General features: G+C 53.2%; 2 protein-coding genes across 2 annotated transcripts in view; one reads left to right on the top strand and one right to left on the bottom strand.

Moving 5' to 3' along the window:
• CCDC12 (coiled-coil domain containing 12) overlaps nucleotides 1-17,502 on the bottom strand; it is a 42,468-nt gene extending 24,966 nt beyond the window's left edge. The window contains 1 exon segment of the mRNA XM_059818765.1: nucleotides 17,386-17,502. Coding sequence (XP_059674748.1) covers nucleotides 17,386-17,502 — 117 coding nt within the window.
• A 212-nt stretch (nucleotides 17,503-17,714) lies between these two features.
• NBEAL2 (neurobeachin like 2) overlaps nucleotides 17,715-22,202 on the top strand; it is a 31,285-nt gene continuing 26,797 nt past the window's right edge. Inside the window, exon 1 of the mRNA XM_059819066.1 lies at nucleotides 17,715-17,765. Within this exon, the coding sequence (XP_059675049.1) occupies nucleotides 17,715-17,765 (51 nt within the window). The remainder of the gene's footprint in view (nucleotides 17,766-22,202) is intronic.

Below are 22,202 nucleotides of genomic sequence, written 5' to 3'. Positions count from 1 at the left end.
AACATTGGAGAGATAAAGCGGTGCTTTTTTGAGTCTAAAATTGCTTCCCCAAAGGAAATCTACACAACCAGAGCCACTGTCTTAAATGGAGCAAATGCCCATTAGGGACTACTTAACTCCTAGCCTGCAAAGATGCAGGAGGACCATCCATCCTTGAAATGGCAGGGCAAATGCGTTTGAAGAGGGGCAATAAAGCATCGCTCCCTAACACCCACTAATACGAGTATCGGCATCAGCGATGGAAAGTTTTATGGGTTTTGTAGGCTGTGTTCAGAGCCCTGAGACGTTTGAGAAGATACAGCCAGCCCTTCCGAAAAAGCGGTGCTGGCAGCCAGCGAAGCAGACTATTACAGCTTGTCCTACCAACGAGAAAACTTCTTTATTTGAATTCGACAGGTTAACGTGCTTGCAAGAGTCATCCTCCAATAAAAGCTGTTGATTTACAGGACACAACAGTCAGGAATCAGCTGAATCTCTACCAAAAAAGGGGGTTTAACTCAAGAATTAATTCTGTCTGTGCCAGAGAAACAGTGTTCCTGTTTTAACCCCCATCACATCTTCTTCACTAAGTCACATAATTCCTTTCTAATAGCCAGGAAAAAAAAAACCACTTTAAAAAACCACCTGCTAGTCATATTCAAGCCAAGAAGCCACCACTGCCTTTAGCTGATGGGAACAATGTTCCAGTTATCTTCTTGTTCTCCTCCGGGATAGGAGGGAAGAGAGGGCCAGGCTGGCTTGGTTGGATGCTAGAGGCATTTCAGTGAGTTAATATGTCACCTCTGTTGCTCTCAGATAAAAGCAGAAACAAAACCAAATGCTACACATGGCCAGTTTCATTTCTGCAAGGAAGGAAAATTAAAAAGGGGGGGGGGGGAATGAAAGGGACTATAACCAGGTTTGTATTTACACACCAAGACCTTGCCGAAATGTTAAAGGTTTGCTGTAGCCAAGAAGCTCCACACATGAATCCTCCCAATCCCATATTTATATATTAAAAAAAAAAAGTTAGATAAACTACCCAGAGTTTCACATATGTGAATCACAGCTTCGCACGCGCTAATTAAGCAGCGCCACTTGGGCGCAAGACAAATCTAACTCTGCATTTTTGGAGCTGATGATTAACCTATTTTCTGAAGGTCTCTTTTTCCTCTTCATAAATTAAACAAAAAAAGGCCGTTGAAAAGCAACGCCAGCCGGCCGTGCAGCAACACGGCCGCCGCTCCCCAGCAACCCTGCCGTGGATTTTCCTTTGTTTTTTTGCATTTGACTTTTTTCCTCCCAGGCAGAAAGACGCTGGGGAAACTTGCTTACTGATGGAGATCGCCAGGACCATCCTATCTTCGTTAGTATTATAAATTATTTACTTGGAGGCTACAAGGGAACTAAACTTTAAGAGAAAATTCCTCTATAACTAACAGTAACCTCATGCTCACGTAGCAAAAGGATGGCCCGGCAACACACAACCATTCATTCAGGCTTTTTACGACACACATTATTTCAGCAACGAGATTTTAATTTCCCCATCCGTGAAACCAGGATGGTTCAAAACCACCCGAGAGGGATGCCGAGAGGCTAAATGAACACACAGGCTTGATAAATAACTCAACACTTTCATCGACGGTGCAACCCAGGTATTTACAATCCAGCACCAAAGTAATTGGGCGTCGCAGGGAAGCACGGTGTTAATAACTGGGGTTTCTCTCTTCTATGATTCACACAAGGTCACGGCGGTCTCTCAAGACACGCACCGAACTGGCCAAGAACAAAACGCTGAACTGAAAAACAAAATAGCTCCTCGCAGAAATACGGACACAAAGCCTCCCTTGAACCTTTCCTCCTCCATACGCCTCGATCCTCCGCCGGGCTCCAGGGGACGGCAGGAGGGGTAGTGCCAAGCCACCTACACCCACCGCAAAGCACCAGCCCAGCCTCAGCTAACGTTTCAGGATTGGGTTGAAAATTCAGTTCAGGGCCTCATGTTTTTTGGATAAGGAACAAATACTTTCCCCTCGAACTTCATACCTTTAGTTCATCAAACTGGGCAATAACCAAGGTCTCTGCCTGGCGCTGGGACCCCAAGTCCTGACCTGCTTCCAACTTGTTATACAGCAGAACAGCGTAATATTCACTTTTGCAAAGAGCCTGAAACATTGTGGTGAATAGAGTGAAATCCAGTTGGCGGCCGGTCACAAGCGGTGTTTCCCAGGGCTCAGTTTTAGGACCAGTCTTGTTTAATGTATTTATCGATGATCTGGATGAGGGGATCAAGTGTTCCCTCAGTAAGTTTGAAGATGACACCAAGTTGGGAGGGAGTGTTGATCTGCTTGAGGGTAGGAAGGCTCTGCAGAGGGATCTGGACAGGCTGGATCAATGGGCTGAGGCCAATTGTGTGAGGTTCAACAAGGCCAAGTGCCGGGTCCTGCACTTGGGTCACAACAACCCCATGCAACGCTACAGGTTTGGGGACGAGTGGCTGGAAAGGTGCCCTGCAGAAAAGGACCTGGGGGTGTTGGTCGACAGCCGGCTGAATGTGAGCCAGCAGTGTGCCCAGGTGGCCAAGAAGGCCAACGGCATCCTGGCCTGTATCAGAAATGGTGTGACCAGCAGGAGTAGGGAGGTGATCGTGCCCCTGTACTCGGCGCTGGTGAGGCCGCACCTCGAATGCTGTGTTCAGTTTTGGGCCCCTCACTCCAAGAAGGACATTGAGGTGCTGGAGCGTGTCCAGAGAAGGGCGACGGAGCTGGTGAGGGGTCTGGAGCACAAGTCTGATGAGGAGCAGCTGAGGGAGCTGGGGTTGTTCAGTCTGGAGAAGAGGAGGCTGAGGGGAGACCTCATCGCTCTCTACAACTGCCTGAAAGGGGGTTGTGGTGAGGTGGGTGTTGGTCTCTTCTCCCAAGGGACAGGACAAGAGGAAACAGCCTCAAGTTGCGCCAGGGGAGGTTTAGGCTGAATATTAGGAAAAATGTCTTTACGGAGAGAGTAGTGAAGCGCTGGAACAGGCTGCCCAGGGAGGTGGTGGAGTCACCATCACTGGAGGTGTTCAAGGAACATGTGGAGGTGGCAGGTTTAGTGGGCATGGTGGTATTGGGTTGATGGTTGGACTTGATGATCTTACAGGTCTTTTCCAACCTTAGTGATTCTATGATAGGGAAGAAGACAGAATAAAGTGCTCAAGAGCTGACCTTTGCATTATTTTTTTCAAAAATATGAGCGGTCCCCTATATTAGGGTGTCTCTATTTTTAATTATTTATTTTTTTTTAAGAGTCTGACAACCTTTATGAATGCTTAACTGTTCATCCAGACACCACGCAAGGTGCTGAAACACTTGCAGGATAGCAGCAGCACACCAACAATTCAGACGATGGACCCAGCAGCAAACACGGCCCCGAGCAAACAGCATGGAAATTTAGCATAAATATCCAACATGGAAAATGGGCGAAACAAAGTAGACAGCTAACAGGGGAGAGCATTAAGGGCTCTTCAACAAGAGGTCAGCAAGAACCTTGGCTACTTGTCTCGTTGGGAAACTGCCTGGAGAAAGGCTGCATTCCCCAGCGCCTCAGGGGGAACTCCAGGGAACAGCACCGCGGTCTGAATGCTCACATGTCCCCATCAGGAAGAGAAGAAGAGGTGCCTCACCATATGGAGCGGGATGAGCTCGGACGTAAGGATGCACGTCGCAGCTCCAACAAGCGTGTTTTCCCGTAGTCAGGTCTAATTTCTACCTCTCTGCAACCGAGGAAGGAGAAGGACGTTGTTCTGTGTGGGGAACACAAGCCCTGCACATTCCCTCGAAAAAAAAGGCACGTGACAAAACGCAGCTTTTGCTGGCCTTGTCTCCAAATTCCTTGCGCGGCCCCGAACAACCAGAAATTAGATGGGAAGGGAGAAAGGCTCCTCTTCCACCTGTATCAAAGTGTGAGACTGCAGGAGGGAACAAGCACACAGGGAGTCCCAAAACCAAGCACAGCCCGATTAACGCTCAAATGGTGCGGAACAAAATGTTTTACCCATCCATCTGCTCTACGACTGTGCTGAGTAATCCCGACCGCACAACATGTGATGCGTTTTGCCGACGAGGTCAATTATGTCATTCTCCCACCACCTTCTTTTGGAGAGACGAGAGTTAGAGATTGAAAAGCTTTTGTGGCACTGTTACTAATTGCTACTGGTTTCAGGATGGGAGGGATTCCCCCAGCTTCCCCAGGTCCCAGCAGACCCCTGCCTGACTCGTAGCAGGTCATCGGCCTCCGTGCTGCACTTTTTCCATCTGCAACCGATGGCAAGACTGGCTACCCCTTGAGATCTGGGAGTCTGGAGCCACGTCAGAGCAATGCATTGAAGAAAAGCAAGTTTGGGGGAGTCCAGCATCTCCCAAGGACAAAGAGGAGCACTGCATCACAGAGAGCGCTTGCTGGAAAACCTCAGTCTTGAGTGCCTTTGAAATTCATTAAATCAATTATCCCAGATGCCTCTCTGCCAGCTCCATGTGTTTTTACTGAAAATAATCCCATCACACTCCGTTATTTATACCTGGACACTGGCTGTCATGGGCTTAAAAATACATACATCTCACCTAGCTTCCCAGTTCGTCAGCCCCAGCCCTGGCTCGGTGAGAAGTCTCCTTTCAAGTTGGCCTCGGTGGCACTGCCATCCTGCAGCCTGTCCCCTGTCCCATCCAAGGTGGCCATGCCAGAGCCCCCCTGCATCCGTGTCCTCCGTCCATCCCCACCAGCCACACCTTCCCATTGCCGGCGCTCGCCTCGCCTGGTGGGAAGCCACTTCAAGGACTTACCCTCCCACAAAAGTTAAACCAAACCAACCAAACAAAAGGGAAAAGGAAAAAAAAAATCAGAATAAAAGCTAGTTAGCTTCCTGAACCAGTTCACGGCAGGGTCAAACACATGCCAGCACAGGCAGCTACAGGCAGGACGCACCCGCAGTAGGATCCACTCGGACGGGTGTAAAAGGTTGTTAAACTCCAGCCTACAGCCACAGTTTAACAAATACACAAAAGTCACCACTTGAAACAAAGGTCCAGCCATCCTCCTCCTCCTCACCCCCCTCCTGTTCGTAAGGTCTCCCCGTGAACCAGATACAGGAATCGAAGCAGAGAGAAACCAAGCTTTTCCATTTTCCTGCTGGGTTAGTTTTAACCTGGCTCGGTTCGGTTTAACCTCAGCTCACTGGAGGGAGGGCAGAGAGAGCACCAAAGCAGGACCGCTTTCTTCCCTGGTAGCGTCGGCTTACGTCTGCACGGCAGCGTCTTGGGAACTACAGACGAAGCAAAAGACTTGTATTTATTTGGCTCCCTTGCACAAAACCTGGCAAACAGTGCATGGAGGAGACAGCTGTGATTGTCACTGTTTCCAGTGACTATGGTAAAGAGCTGTGAATAAGCAGACGTGAATTTGAGTCTTGACTATAACCGCCAACCTTGCACAGCCTTAAGGGAAACAAAGAGACCCACCTTCCTACAAAGGCAAGCATAGCTCCTCATTTCACAGGACTGTCATCAGCGATGCACAGACAAAACACTATTTACCTGCAAGCTTTTACTTCCCACCTTTTACTTCTGTTGTGTACAGCCCTGTTTTAAGTAATTACATATTGGCACTCTACTCCCAGACCTTATGTCCCAGCCTTTCCTAACCACACAGTCACAAAAGGTTTCCAGAGCTTAAAAACGAAAAACACGTATTTCACAAAATCAGCTTCCAAGCCAGAGCTGCCCAGAAGACAAACAAAATGAGTGCTCAAGAAGATATGGCTTTTCAGGTTTTACTATCGACAGTTTTCCCTGCGGATACCAATCAAGCAACACAACGCCAGAGCCTGCCAGGCCAAGGACCTTGCTGCAGGCACCAAGAAACACCCCAAGACCTCCAAGGACCTCGCTGCAGGCACCAAGGAACACCCCAAGACCTCCAAGGACCTCGCTGCAGGCACCAAGGAACACCCCAAGACCTCCAAGGACCTCGCTGCAGGCACCAAGAAACACCCCAAGACCTCGCTGCAGGCACCAAGAAACACCCCAAGACCTCCAAGGACCTCCCTGCAGGCACCAAGAAACTCCCCAAGACCTCCAAGGACCTCGCTGCAGGCACCAAGAAACACCCCAAGACCTCCAAGGACCTCGCTGCAGGCACCAAGAAACACCCAGGATCTCCAGCAAACTCCAGATCCAAATTAATGCCCAAGCCCCCTTGACTGCATCTTCCCCATCGCTCCAGGGATGCCCAAGCCCCGTCACCCCAGACCCCAGGGTACACCAATAAGTCTCCGAAGGACCCTCTTGTCTCAAAGTCAACAACCTTCATGGGTTGGCATTGTAGAGAAACACGTCGAGGAACATTTCCGAAGGGCAGATGACCTCGGCCTCCTGGCCGCCCACTGCACGTGTATTTGTGCCTTGCTGGTGGAAGCATGATCATTTCGTCTGCAGGCTTCCATCTCCAGCCATGTGAGCACCACCACGATAGTTTATTACTTTCCTAATAAAGTCTGAATAGAAATGAAGCCTTTGTAGCCCTAAGTGTGTGTTTTATTCTCGCTGTGATAACTTTACTATGCTCTGTTTCCACAGCAACTGTTTTCTCAGCCGCTTGGTACTTTGCTTTCAGGAACGCAAGGCTGCTTTGCTCCACCAAAATAAAAACTAAGCAGAAACCACACATCCGAGGACGGCAGCGAGCCAAGCTGCCGTGCCACACACCGGCCCTTCAGATGGAGAAACAGTTCAGTTGCTTTGGTCAGAGTCCGACAGCGTTTGCAGATTGACCGACTCTTTGGGACAGCCGGGAAAACAGAGAGAAAGGCTCCTCATCCGCGGCGACGGCAGGAAAATGCGGCGCAGAGCTACGCTGCAAAGGAAAAGAGCAGCACCGTGACCTTCCTCCCCCTCCTACCTCTCTTGCCAGCACGGGCAGGCGTGGAGGAGCAGGGAAGCGATCTGGCTGCAAAGCAAAAGTAACGTTAAACAAAAGGTTGGGCTGGGCCAAAGCAATTTTTTCCGACGTGACGCACGCCACAGCCACGAAAGCTTTAGTGCCGGCGCGGGGAGGCAGAGCGAAGGAGCAGGTGGGAGACCCTTCCTCCTGGCACAAGCACAGCCTAAAGGTTGTACAGCCTTGGAGGGAAGGCTCCTGCTTTTTTGCCTCGTGCTGCGTTCGAGGCTTTTTGGCCAAGGGAGCAGGAGAAACAGCTACGCAGTTATTACGCTTGTTAGGTTATGGCATTACGGAGGCTTGGTGCAGAGAAAGGCATCTCCCCTGCTCAGGTGAGCCCGCGCATCGGCACGGCAGCCGAGCAGGGGCTGAGCCGTGCCACTCCCGCCTCTCCTCCACCTCCCGTGCGATGATCTCCACCACCGTTTTGCTGACGGATGCTTTTGGAAAATGAGCAGCATCCCCTTGAGCTGCCAGATACTCTCTTTTAAAAGGAGAGGAACACCCAGGTCTTTTCCTGGGAAATTACCTAATAGTTATTTAACTACAGCAATCAAACGCTGTCCCAGAATTTAATAGTAGCAAAACCAAGTGCAAAAGGAAAAAGAAAGCCTGTGCATCCCAAATGTGCCTGCACAATAAGGTCTGTCTACGATTGCAAATGCTAAATACTACTTCCACAGCAAAAACCTTTTTCCATACAACTGTTCCTCCCTAAATTACAGAAAAAGTACTACACCACCCACCTTTCAAGTGAAGAAAGAGAGGGGAGGCTGCAAGGAAGGATAAGGTGGAATCTGAACGCAGGAACTCATATATATATACACACACGCGCACACTTGTATTATACAGACAACACTGAAATACATGCCTACAAAAAGCATTTCCACAGAAGCAAACAGCACAACCATCTGCTCTAGTCCCTTGGAAATTCAAACACTACAGACAAAGGATGCTTATTAAGCGGCTTTATACTTTGCCGCGTCGGCTTCACGGTATTTCAAAAGCAGAGCTCTCCTTATTTGTTTTATTTGTTATTCTCTGGTATTATTTCTTACACTGAGGTACAACTAAACATTTTTGGAGTGCTCTCCTTAAGCTGATCTGACAGAGAACCTGAGCAAGCAGAAACAAGGCATCCACTTTCTGCCTCTTTTCGGTGCCACTGACGCTTACCTTGGCACAAAATCCCCGGCAGTCCCAAGCAACCTGGATTTTTACAGCACAGGTGAGGACATAACCCAGGGCCAAAGACCAGTTTCTCCACGGGCATTCCTGTTTACCTCTGTGCCTTGTTTCGCACAAAGCCGTGGGAATAACCTGAAGCTGCCGCATTTTTGGCACAAAGCCATCCGCGTTCCATGAGACACAGGAACGACAGCAAAATTAAAGGAAGAGAAGAGTAGCGTGCCTTGTCATACGTGCTGCACAAGCTCAAACAACCTGTGTTAGCTGCAAGAAACGGGAGAAATCTGGATATTTACAGAACAGATTTTCTTATTTCAGCTTGTCTCTAACCTTTGGCAAACAACCTCCGGCCTTAGATGCTTCACATCGTCTTCACCACCAGCCTGGATTACACCTTCAAGGTGCTTTGCTGCCCTTCACTGCCTCCCATCACGCTACTGAAGGTCACTTGAGTTTTGCTTATTAACAATATCCTTTGTAGCTCTCCTAAATCCACTCAGGAATGCGTTTGCTGCTCAAATTAGCTTCGGATCCCCATTTCTGCACCAGGTTTGCAGCTTAAAGAGTGCGTCTGAAAGTTCACACACACACTACTTTTCCCTGTCGGCATTTGTTATTTCAAATTCCTTTCTTCCAGATGAAAATACATTACCCTTGAAATGTTCATGCTTTACACTAGACGATCTGAGGAGCGGGATGATTTGCATTTGCTGGATTTATGGAACTAAGGGCATCAGGAAAATAAATGTCGAGCCCTAGGTAAAAAAAAAAAAAACAAAAAACCAAAAAAGATGCTGTGAACTGTCAAAGGAAATAGAACCAAATCTGAGTAGAGGAAAAGCTTTTAAGAGCTTCAAAAATAGAATCTGAAAGGGAATCCAACACTTACATTGGAGGAAAAGCTTCAAACTGACCTTTAACTACATTGCTTTTGTTCAACAAACACCTCCTTGAATTTAACCACAATTTACAAAGCCAAAGAGCTCAGGACCATGCCGATGTTGCCTCCCAGTAACAACTGCCGTGCATTTCCTTCAAGAAGAGATGCCAAGTGAAATTCCTGCAGGAATTGCTGTAGGTTCAGGCCTGCTTTCCTATGGATTAGACTCCTGGGTATGTTCTCTGAGGTTTAATAAAGCAGGAGCTCCAATCAAAACATTTTCCACAGTTAAACTTCACAACAAATCTCCCAAATCAGTTCCCTGATAGCTGGTAATAGCTGAGCTCACACTGAATCTTTCAGTAGGGTGGTAAAAAAAAGCCTCCTTCTATATCCGACCTCTTTTCCTGAAGCTTGCAGGGGCCTCGTAGCAACCGAGTGCCCACCCTCCATCCCTCCGGCATGAAACCGGTCAACGGGGTCAGCAAATAGGGAGGAGAGACAATCCCACCAGCTTTGCCTCTGTGGAAAAGCAGGATTTCTCTGTTAAAAAATAAAAAGCTACCCACAACGGGTAATTTAAATAACCTAAAGAACAAGTAGTTATAGAGACAGGTTTATTCATTTGAAGGCTAAACGAGATTTCCCCAATGAAGAGCTTACACACAGTCCGTATCTCCTGTCGCTTCCACGACATCCCTCTGGCTCTGCGTTACCCTTTGGAGCTCCTACTCATTTGGCACGAGCGCGTTATCAGCGACGGATGAAAAGAGGCTTCGTGGCAGTTATTATTTCCATGGAGCCCATTCAAAAGCTCCAGCAAAAAGGCAACCCAGCCGGCACAGCTGGGACTACTGAGCGGTAGATTAAAGGAGCCAAGGTTTTAGCACTGTCTAGTTTGGGTTGAAAAGGAGCGCTTAATCTTTTTTTATGGGTACAGATGAAAAGAGAAAAATTATGTAAAAACCCTCTGCCCATTACCATGGCGATGCGAAAGTAAGTCAAGCTTAATGAGCATCAGGAAAATCAGATCTCATAAACTTTCCGCTGGTTTCTCCTAGGAAAGTTAACCCTCCATTTACAAGATACACGTGGGGCTCCCGACAGGGTTTATTAGATCACTGTGGTTTCAGACTAAAAAAAGAGGGAAAACATCCGCGTGGTCTTTTCAAAAGATTTTTGCCTCCGAGTACCAGCTTCTGCTGGGCTGCTCCGCTGGCGGTCTGACAAGGTGGCAACGGTGCCTGCTGGTGATGGCAAAAAGCAATATGAAAAAGAGGGCTTAAGTCAAGCTGGTTCTGCCTAAAGCATCCGCTTGTGCTAGCTTTGGCCTAAGGAACAGCATCCCAAACATCCCGGGAGCGGCCCTGACTGTTCAGAAGCACGTGCGATGGGTGAGGGATGGGGAGGTGCTAGCCGTGCCGGAGAGGAAAGGATGTCAGGGCTCAAACGGGACTAGCGCTGAGGACTTCTGGTCCTTAGCATGCTCATATCGCACCACAAGCTTCTCTCCCTTCCATTTAGTCAGTCCGATTTGCTTTACATCTTCCCACGGCTCATCCTTTCCCGCTCTCTGCCACATTGTTTTTGTTAATGGTTGGACTTGATGATCTTACAGGTCTTTTCCAACCTTAGTGATTCTGTGATCTCCTTGCCACTTTTGAGCACACTGGCCCATCCTTCCTGAACTGCTGAGCCTCAGACAGGACACAGCAGCCCATCAAAGAGCCAAACAAACGGAAAAAGATTGCTACACGCGTCTTCCTAAGCACAGAGCTGCTCCATCAGATGAGTCCAACGCTGCCGGCTGCCCTTCCATCTCCGACCTACTGCCGTCCAAATCCTCCCCGCACGCAGCGGACCTCGTTGCCTCTTTGTCTTTACAGGGAGCATAAGCTGTGTATTAGAAACCGGGGAAAAAAAAAAAATCACCTTGAAACCCTAAAAACTGGGAGGGAAAAGGCAGAGGTGGACCCAAAGCTCCTCTCAACACTTTAACTGCATTCAGCATATGACAGCCTGACCCACCGCGCATTAAACCTCTCCACTCGCAGTCTGACGGAGCCGAATTTGGGAAGTTTTCTCTGAACGCCCTCCTCTCCCTTGGCGGCCAAATTAACCCAGCAGCAACGTGCCACAGCCCCGTCACGCCACCGGCAGCCATGAAGTATTTCCTCTCATTTCAATAGCAGCCACGCACAAGATTATTTCACCAGCTGGATCAAAGGAACAGACCCAGGTTACAAACAGCGTCCGAGACGACAGCTCCTCTATTCGGATGTCTATTGCTAAAAATAAGTAGCTGTGGGAAAAGTACTTAGCTCCTTGCGAGAAAGATAACGTACGCGCTTCTTTATGTCACTACTTCTTTGCTTCTCTGGTGCTATCCAGAAGAAAGGCCTATCAAATCCTTTACTAAATATATATACACATATTTTTAACTAAAAAGAAATTCTTCCCTAAGCCAAAAGCATTCGTGGATGACACACACACACTATATTGAGATGCCTTAACCAACTAAAAGGCCCATGACCTTCCCCCTCCCAACCTTTTTTACCAGCACCCTTTTCCTTATCATGGATGGATCCCCAAATCAGCTTAGCTTTCACAGAGACCTCAGTATTTTTAAGATGCAAGCTCCGATTTACAAGGCGCTTACAGACACATCGCAGGACGTGCCGGCCGGAAGAACTGACATTACGTGGGGATTTTAACGGGGTTTGAAGCAAGGTAAACTGCGGTGCACGCCGCGCCCGAGCAAAGCCTTCGCCTAAGTCCAAACCGGGCAGATGCGAATGCATCAGAGAACCGGTTTCAAGGGCAACCTGCAGACAAGCATTTCGTAAAGACAAGTAACTACAGTTAATTATCAACTTGCTCAGCAGAAAGCTGTGGTTATGGAAATACGGCTTCTTGCGTATTAAGGAGAGGACTCGCAACAAAATTCAAGTTTTCAGACAGGCAGGGACGACGGCTTCCCTTAGACCGGCCAGCGGTGATCAACGGAGCTATCTCGCGACTTCTTATCTAGGACAAGGACTTGCTTTCTGCTCCAAACACCGTCTTGGACCAAACCCTCCGTTAAGCAGACAAAGCTCCCCAAAAGCTTCAGTCCGATCTGCAGCACGACGATTCTACAGTCGAGGTGGTGCAAGCGCTTTCAGCTTTTCATGGGAAGCACCACGCCACTGCACTCCTTTTTTTAACACCGGAAAACTGCAAAGGGCTATTGAAACTCAGCCCGTAAGGTCTCCATCCTTAAAATACCCGTAGTTTTGCATATCTCACTGCTGGTCAAACTGCTCCAGCTTGCTCAGGCAAGCACTTGCAGGACCTCGGTGTGTGCAAACACGAAGTAACCTCCAGCCAGGTAGCTTTAAACAGATTCAGGAGACCTTGCCCTCCTCTTTTGCTTCAAAATGTATAGGGAGGTAACAGTCAGGAACAGTTAAACTAAAGATACGAAATACAGTCGTGCTAAGCTAAAGCTTAAATTGAGCAAAAGTTCTTCTTCAGCTAAAAAAAGGTCTTCCTGAGAAATGCAAACGGAACGTTTTAATCTGATTTTCAGCCATTAGGCAAGGAAAAAAAAAGACATAGCAGATAATCGGAGCTTTATCTCACGATACTGCAAGGATAAAGCCTCAGTGCCATCATTAGCATCAGCACAACGAGCCTTGGGCAAAGAGAGTGCTACAGAGCAGTTCAACACTCAGGCAGCTTTTACTGCCCTGCCCGTGCTCAGCCATTTGAAAAATAAAAGCCATACGAAGAATCACGTTCTTCAGCTCTTAACCCCACAGACGCCTGCCTTTAGGAGAGGTCTGCAATACACGGTACAGTGTATTTAGGAAGAGGTTGTCCCCGCTTTCCCCCGCTGCAGGACCTCGGAAGCTGGAACCATTTGCTACTTAAAACAGAAAAAAAAAAACCAACCAACCTTAAACTTGTAAAGACCTACGTCACTGCATGACCTTTCGCAAGGCTCCCTGCAAAAACTTGGTGGGGTTTTCCTGTTCATTGAACGCGGCAGTGAAAACATGAGCTAGGCGCCGGTTATATAAGCGACCAGCTTCAGAAAGGCTTTATTTAAACGTCGGAAGCTGGCAGAAAATGTGCACAGCCCCAGTAAAGACTACGGTACTTCCCTGTGCGTTTCCTCTCCTCTGGCACAGCAGAAAGCTTACCTTCGAGGTTGCTCCCACCACCTTTTCACTTGATTCTCCAACGGCTTCTAGATTACAGGGTACTGTGGGGGTTTTTTTCAGATTCACCTTCCCTGGTTTGAGATTTTTTGGGGGTATAAAACAGGGAGAGATGATCTTTCAGTTTGCAGGACTCACAGAAACAGTAACAACGCTCGTACAAAGCAAAAAAAAAAACCCATCCTGGCTGAGCCTGCAGGGATCAGACTTATCCCAAGGAAGTAAAAACGGTCTCGAATAATAACCTGACACCCCGGTTGCTCAGCAGCACCAAGCGAAGCCTGAGTGGGTCACACAAAAAGATGGGGTTTGGGCGTTTCAGCTACAGGCTGGCAATTCAAAGGCGAGCAGCCCTTTAGCTCTCCAGACTGTTCAGCAGTTTCGTGAGCTTAGTAAGCAACTGCTGCAAGATATTTTGATTTGATTTTCTTAGGGGAGGAGGGGGAAGAAGAGAGGAAAGCTTACAAACCAAGATTAAAGTTACACAATTCAAAAATATGGTTTTTGCCAGAGCAGGAAGCAATATTCAATATGCCAACAAGTTAGGGTCCACAATTCAATTGCTTGCTGCTGAAAGATAATTTTATGTAAATTTAGGAGGGAAACGGCCTCTCTGATACCGTACCTGATCCTCTACATTGCAAACTCTGCTGATGCCAAGGCCATACCTTGAGGTTAGGAATCCAACATCAGCTTGCATACTGTTTTAGGCACATTTGTATAAGCAAGTGGTGACTGACGTTTCTCAAACGTAAATTATGCCCAGAACTCAAACACACTTTTTATTGAGTAAAAACCCCATTTGCCGGCGATCAATAAAAGGCAGCGCGACAGGTCGGGTAAGCACAGCAGAAAGCACAAGATCATCCGTTGAGTTTTTGCCTGTTTGGGTATTACCTCGCTTGTTTCCTCACCGATTGGGAAAAGATGAGCGTCACCTTCCCGTGAAAATTGAGCACATTGTGCAATTTGCGGAGAATTCCTGAACTGAAGGAGGCTCCTTGTCGGATCTTAAGTAGCCATTCCCTAAACGTACAGAAACGCAGCAGAAAGCGCAGCGCCTTCTCTCCTGCAAACGCCAAAGCGGCTTTTCACAGCCGCAGGCAAAGATCGGTGGGTCCCCTCCTCTCCTCTATCCCCCACACCCTCTGCCGGGGTTTGGGCCGTTGCAAGCACCACAAAAGCCTGGGGAAAGACCCGACTAGTTACATGACAGCGTTCGCAGGTGAGATCACTCACAAGGAAATCCAACGACGGCTGGCAGAAGGGTTGTAAAATCACACCCAACTGAGCAATAAGACAAGTGAAATTCAGAGCCTGATGTAAAGCAATGCACATGGTGGGGGGGGATAATTCCGGCACTGGGAAGGGGCTCCCAACGAGCTCTGCTGCGGGGAAAGGTCTCAGCTGAGACTGACAGGACTGGAAAAAGTAGCTGAGCTTCAACGGTTGAAGACAGGCTCGTATGGCCAAAGTGGGAATATAGGGGAAAAAAAAAAACGACAGGAAATTTGTTTGCCAGCGCTGTAAGCCCACGAGCGCCCCATCGCCTGAGCCAGACGCGCAGTGCCGGATCCCCTCATGGCATCCCAGCGCTCAGGGAAAGTCACTGAGTTTATTCAGAGAGATATGTGTATGAGGACAGACTTCACAGATCACAGCTTGAATCTGGAAGAGAAACCGAGAGCGCTACAAAATCATAAACAGGAACGATTGTTTTGTGTTTCTCACAAGGGCTGTGTGAGAGAGCACCCAAGGCAACTTCCATTTAATGGGTTTAAAACCAAAGGAGGTAGTTTTGTCATTAAACGGTGAAATTCTGTCTCAGGAGGCTGCAAAAGCCAAGAGTAAAAAAGGATTTAGAAAGGCTTGGACAAACTCACCAGGACAAGTCTACCAGGAGCCATCATGAGCTACCGGGCATCACCCTCGAAGGCGCAGTACGCCGGTACTGCGCATGAGATACTACTCGTGGAAAAGAAGTAAGAACAGCTTGAGTCCTCACAGGGACCGAGTCAGAAAATCTCACACAAAATTAAAAAAACCACAGCAATAAAGCAGGTAAGAACAACACCCCATGTGCTAAACCCTCCACAACTGCTCCATCTCGCTCCATCTAAATTTGCCAGTCGGGGCAGAAAAGAAAGGAAAGCGCTTTTCTTTTCCACAGCTTTTCTTCTCAGTAAGGCTGGGCATGGGGCTGTATCCCACTTTCCCCTTTCAGAAAGCTCAGCTCTCCAGTAATAACGAACATCAAGGCAAGAGATGCAGCAGAACGCACTTAGCCTGCCCACCAAAGTCACAGCTCTCGTTAATAACCCCAAGAGAAGGTCCCTCAGCGGAGGGACGAGACATCTTGCCATGTTAGTGGACTGTGCTAACCTAGATCAACAAATTCAGGGTGACGTGGCAGAAGGGAGCAGAGCTAGTGCCGCCTTACTAGCCCAAAAGAGGAGAATTAAGCAATACCAGGACACGCCGAGACATGTTGGAGCGCAGCCGCCTTCCTCAGTAGGCGCTGCCGAGGTATTAATTGCCAAGTTTACTCCATCCTTCTTTCACCCCCAATAAAAAAAAAAAAATTCTCTATTTTAATATTCTGAGCTCAGCATTTGCAGAGGCAACAAGGACAGCCGGGTAAAATAACAGGAGTTTTTTGGGTGAGAATTCAACCCACCGCAAAACTTTTCAGGTAAACTCCTTAAGAACCGATCCCAGATATTTTCCTGCCGGCAGCACCTTCTGCAACACAAGATTTACAATAACGACAGTGAATTCCTCCGAGGCTGAGCGAGGAGCCTGCCGCACCATCCGCAGTGCACACATCCGAGAAGAAAATCCCAATTTACGGACCCGCTTGGCCCTGGCTTTGGTCAGGTAACAGAGCCGGTTCCTCAGCATCCTTAAGCCTGCAGTAAAGGCAATCGGATCTCCATGTCTGTATGGAAGAGAAGTTTGCGGCCCCGAAAGCGGCAGAGAAATGTAACATTTATTAATTAACCCCGGGGTGAACCTCTGGTTTCATCCTCGCTACCAAACCCAGGTTGCGGCCTGGATTTCAGACGTGATGCAAACACAGCGAACAGGAGAGATAACACGGAAAAATCAAGAGGCTTAATCACACGAGGGGGGGGTTTAGCAAAGACCAGGGGCAGCATGGCAAAGGCAGAACAGAAGAGCAAGAGGAGGTCTTACGGAGCCAGGACGGACCCCAGAGACCCAGTACCGTCACCGGGGCATCACCCAAATCCCAAACCCCCTCCTCCAGTGCTTGCACCCTTACCTTTTCTTGCATCCCTCTTACCCCCCGTCCCCTTCCCCGCAGTGGGGGACCCCCTCTGCCCCACTCCTCCCTGCTCTTCCTCTCCCCCACCCCATACCCATCCCAACCCTGCCCACCCCACCAGACACCAGCCCTCCCCCTTGCCCCCATAACCCGAACCCCTCGCTGCGCCCAGCACCCCCAGCCTGGCGGCCTCAGACCCCTCAGCCTTCCCCAAGCCCCCCTGAACCCCCACTTCACCCTGACCGACACCTCCCTACCCTCAGGCCCTCCCAGCCCCCCCAGGCTCCCCCTTTACCCCCTCCTCTCTGCCCCAGACCCCTCCCCACCCCCAGGACCCCCCCTCCAGCCTGGGTCTCCAGGCCTCTCCCGCTCCTCCCACCCCACAGCCCCCACCAGACGACACCCCCAGGCTCGCCCCACACTCCCGTCCCCCAACTTCTCCTAACCCCCCCATCCACAATATCCCCAGCTCCCTCCCACCCCCCCTGCTCCCCAATCTCTCCTACACCTGTAACCCCTTCTCCAGGCCTTCTGCCCCCCCCGCATCCGCAGGCCCACCCCAGACCCTCTGCCCCCACATCCCCAGGCCCACTCCAGACCCTCTGTAGCCCCCCAACATCCTCAGGCCCACCCCAGACCCTCTGCCCCCACATCCCCAGGCCCACCCCAGACCCTCTGTAGCCCCCCAACATCCCCAGGCCCACCCCAGACCCTCTGCCCCCACATCCCCAGGCCCACCCCAGACCCTCTGTAGCCCCCCAACATCCTCAGGCCCACCTCAGACTCTCTGCCCACCCCCACCGCGGCCCACCCCACACCCTCACACCCCTCTACCACCCACCCCAAACACCTCACACCCCCAATCCCTCGCCGACCTGAAGCGTGCGCTGCCGCAGGGCCCGCAGCCTCTCCCGCCGCCGCCGCGCCTCCTCCTCCAGCCTCCCCAAAGCCGGACCTTCCTCCGCCTCTACCGCACCGGCGGGCGCCGCCATCTTCCTCCCTCTTCCCCACACGCCGTACAACCCAACTGCGCATGCGCTACAGGTGCAACCCATCCAGCGCCGAGCGCATCGATCGGCAGCAGCAGGTACCGGGGGGGGGGGAGCCCTGTCACCGCCCCCCCCCGCCCATACCTGGGGGAGGGCCCAGCGATGGGGGGGGGCGGAGCTGCCCGCCGTGCCGTACCGAGCCGTGCCGGCCCGGCATGGCTTCCCGGGAGCGGCTCTACGAGCTTTGGATGCTGTACTTCGCCAAGGTGAGGTCGGCACCGGAGACCCCCCCCGCCCCATTCTGCTTTTGGGGGGGGGGGGGAGCACCCCATTACCCCCCGCTGCCTGCACCCCCCACACACACCCCCCTCCCAGCGGGGGGCGCTGCGCTACCTGGGGGGTATCGCACCGTCCGGGGGCCCCCCGCCCCCCCCGAAATATCCCGGGGGTCCACGACCCCCCCCGGGTGTCACCGCACCCCGAGGTCCGCCACCTCCCCCCCCGTCCCATCTTGGGGGGCACCGCGTGTCGTCCCCCCCCCCGCCACCCCCCCGCCCCTGCCCCCCCCTTGGGGGGCACCGTGTCCCCCCCGGACACCCCCCCGCACCCCCCTTCCCACCCCTCCCGGGGGTCCGCACCCCCTTATACCCATCGCGGGGGGGGGTCCGTGTGTGTGTGTCCCCCGTCCCCCCACCCCGCCCGGTGGTGACATTGGAGCCAGGTCCCACGGCCGGGGGGGTCCTCGGGGTTTGGGGGGACCCCCCCATCGCACCCCCTCGGGCGTCGTTTTCTCCTTAATTATCCCCGCTCCCAGATTGGGGGGGGCGGATCCTGGAGGAGAGGAGACACACACCCCCCCCCCCCGTGTCCCCCCCTCCTGCGCCCGCAGATCGGGGTGAGCGGTTGGGGTTTTGGGGTGAAGGGCGTTATTGCTCCCCCCAAACCCCGCCGCGTCCCCCGGGGACACCAGGAGGGATGGGGACAGCCTCCCCCCCCCCCGCGACGTCCCCATGGCACCCACCAGCTCCTCCGCACCCCCAAAACAAAGCCACCCCGCACCCCCCTTCTGCTCAGTGCCGGGAAAAGGGGTCGAAGCATCTTCGGGGTCCCCTCGGTGACGGATGCTGCCACCCCCGGAGGACCCCGCGCCCCGTCCCGGCGTGGGATAAAACCAAAATCAATCATTCCGTTATGGAAGCAGGTGCCGGATCGGTGCGGGGGACCGCGGCAGGCCGGCGGTGCCGGCACCGGGGTTGGGGTTACTCGCCACCGGGGAAGAACCCCGAAATCCCGGCTGCGGGGTGCTGGGGAGGAGCGGCTGCGGTGGGACAGGTCCCGGGGGGTTCTGCGAGGGACACGTGTGGTGCCGTCGGGGGGGACACGGCGGTGCGGGGACACGGGGGATGTCGTTGGGGCGGTCACAGTGGCACGGGGACAGGTGCTGTGCCGTCAGGTGTCCGTGGTGGTATGGGGACACGTGCCACACCGTGGAGGTGTCCGTGGTGGTATGGGGACACGTGCCACACCGTCGAGGTGTCCGTGGTGGTATGGTGACATGTGCTGTGCCATCGAGGTGTCCTTGGTGGTATGGGGACACGTGCCACACCATTGAGGTGTCCGTGGTGGTATGGGGACATATGCTGTGCCATCGAGGTGTCCATGGTGGTATGGGGACACGTGCCACACCGTCGAGGTGTCCGTGGTCGTATGGGGACATGTGCTGTGCCATCGAGGTGTCCGTGGTGGTATGGGGACATGTGCTGTGCCATCGAGGTGTCCGTGGTGGTATGGGGACACGTGCCACACCGTTGAGGTGTCCGTGGTGGTATGGGGACATGTGCTGTGCCATCGAGGTGTCCTTGGTGGTATGGGGACACGTGCCACACCATTGAGGTGTCCGTGGTGGTATGGGGACATATGCTGTGCCATCAAGGTGTCCTTGGTGGTATGGGGACACGTGCCACACCGTGGAGGTGTCCATGGTCGTATGGGGACACGTGCTACACCGTCGAGGTGTCCGTGGTGGTATGGGGACACGTGCCACGCCATGGAGGTGTCCATGGTGGTATGGGGACACGTGCCACGCCATGGAGGTGTCCATGGTGGTATGGGGACACGTGCCACGCCATGGAGGTGTCCATGGTGGTATGGGGACACGTGCCACGCCGTCAAAGTGTCCATGGTGGTATGGGGACACGTGCCACACCGTCGAGGTGTCCGTGGTGGTATGGGGACACATGCCATGCCGTCAAAGTGTCCATGGTGGTATGGGGACACATGCCATGCTGTCAAAATGTCCGTGGTCGTATGGGGACATGTGCCGTGCCGTCAAAGTGTCCGTGGTCATATTGGGACACGTGTCACACCATGGAGGTGTCTGTGGTCATATGGGGACACATGCCACGCCATGGAGGTGCCCATGGTCGTATGGGGACACATGCCACACCATGGAGATCTCCATGGTCATATGGGGACATGTGCCATGCTGTCAAGGTGTCTGTGGTCACATGGGGACACGTGCCACACCATGGAGGTGTCTGTGGTCACATGGGGACACATGCCATACTGTGGTCACATGGGGACACATGTCCATGGTTGTATGGGGACACGTGCCGTGCCATCGAGGTGTCCGTGGTCGTACGGGGACATGTGTTGTAGCGTCGAGGTGTCCGTGCTCATATGGGGACACGTGCCACACCATGGAGTTGTCCATGGTCATATGGGGACATGTGCCATGCCGTCAAAGTGTCCGTGGTTGTGTGGGGACACGTGTTGGTAGCATTAAGGTGTCCGTGCTCGTATGGGGACGTGTCATAGTGTCGAGGTGTCCGTGGTCGCATGGGGACACGTGGATGCCACCGAGGTGTCCGTGGTTGTATGGGGACACGTGCCATGCCGTTGGGGTATACGTGTTCATACAGGGGACACGTGCCGTGCCATCAGGTGTGCATGGTCATGCAGGGGACAGGTGCCACGCCGTTGAGGTGTTCACACTTGCCCGGGGACACGTGCCGCACCGTCGAGTGTGCGTGGTCGTACGGGGACACGTGCCACGTCGTCGGGTATGTGTGGTCGTACAGGGGACACGTGCCACGCCGTCGAGTGTGCGTGGTCATACGGGGGACACGTGCCACGCCATCAGGTGTGCGTGGTCATACAGGGGACACGTGCCACGCTGTCAGGTGTGCGTGGTTGTACGTGACAAGCAGTCGGGTACACATGATCTTACGGGGGACACGTGCCATGCCGTTCGGTGTGCACCCTTGCACGGGGACACGTGCCACGCTGTCAGGGTGTGCCCGCTCGCTGTGCCACACCGACGGGGTGGCCGTGCCACCTCTGAGAGGCACCGGGGCCGAGGCAGGACCTCGGTGTCACCTCCCCAGCCAGGTCACGCTGCAAAACCACGGTGGCCTTCACCACGGTGACGTCCCCAAGCACCCGGCGAGGACAGGGCTGCTGGGACACGTCCCTGGCCCACGTCACCCTTCTGCCGTCCCGCTACCGGCCTCGTTTGGGGGCTTGAACCCACGGCAGCGGGTGATGCCACCGGTCTGAGCGTCACCTCGATGGCAGCGTCCCCTGTCATCGTCCCCCTCCCCGGCTGGCGACATCTGATGAGGGCTGCGCGCCGGGAGCGGATGCGTTATCTCTCCTGGCTTTAAAATAGGGCAGAGCTCACGTCACTGCGCCACCGGCGCTGGCAGGGGACAGGGATGTCCCCAGGGGCGTCCCACGGGGTGGCCGTGCCGTGGCGTGGATGGTGCCGGCCATGTTGTCCCACGCCAGCTGCGGGGGGGGCTGCCAGGGCAGCAGGGACCCCGACGGGGTCCCACCGCCGGGACCCTCGGTGTCACCCCATGGGACTCGATAGCAGGGAGGTGACAACGTGGTGGCTTTGCCACCGTCACTTTTGGGGGGGTCCGGAGCTCTCGGCAGCGCCGGCAAGGGATGGAGGTGCCGGCACAACGTTCCCAGGCGGCACTGCGCCGGCCGAGCCCAGAAGCCACCCGACAGGCTCTGCCAGCCGGCAACCGGCTGGGACGGGCACTGGCGGGGGCGGCCGCCGGCACCGGCCCGGTGAGCGCCACGCCGGGATGGGACGCCGGCACCGGGTGGGTGCAAGGGGGAAGACTGGGGCAAGGCGGGGGGGCAGGATGCTGAGAACTGGCAAACTCGATACACCCCAGCTTTCATTGCACCGACGTGGGGGCAACACCAGGATTTGGCTCACGTTTTCGGCACGATCCGGTTATCCCCGGCGTTCGAAACCAACCAGGCCAGAGCTTCGTGCCTGTACCGGCTCCGGCGGCGATGCCCGTCATCCCGCGTGCCCCACGGCCACCGCCGTGACCTTGACCGCATCCCTGGCACATCCCGGAGCGGCTGGGTGGGCGCATGGGACGTAGCGGCACATCCCGGAGCGGCTGGGTGGGCGCACGGGACTGGGGGCAACCCCCGGCACCCCGAAACGGTGCCGGGCGCGGTGAGAGGAAGCGCCGTTGGGGCGGCGGGTGACTTGGCATTTCCTGATGCTCCGGTCGGGGTTTGGTGGCGTGGGTTGGGTGTTTTTTTTGGTGGCTTTGCACAAGAGCGAAGCGAAGCGCCGCCAGAACCGGGGGGGGGGGGACGACGTAAAATAACAACACCCCCCCTCCAAGTCCCCCCCCTTCTTTCCGCATCCCGGCCTGGTCCGGCTGTGC

Source organism: Gavia stellata, chromosome 6 (genome assembly GCF_030936135.1).
Source record: "Gavia stellata isolate bGavSte3 chromosome 6, bGavSte3.hap2, whole genome shotgun sequence".
NCBI classification, from domain to species: Eukaryota; Metazoa; Chordata; class Aves; order Gaviiformes; family Gaviidae; genus Gavia; species Gavia stellata.
The sequence above is the reverse complement of the archived record's forward strand: the minus strand, read 5'-3'. Positions and strand labels throughout refer to the sequence as shown.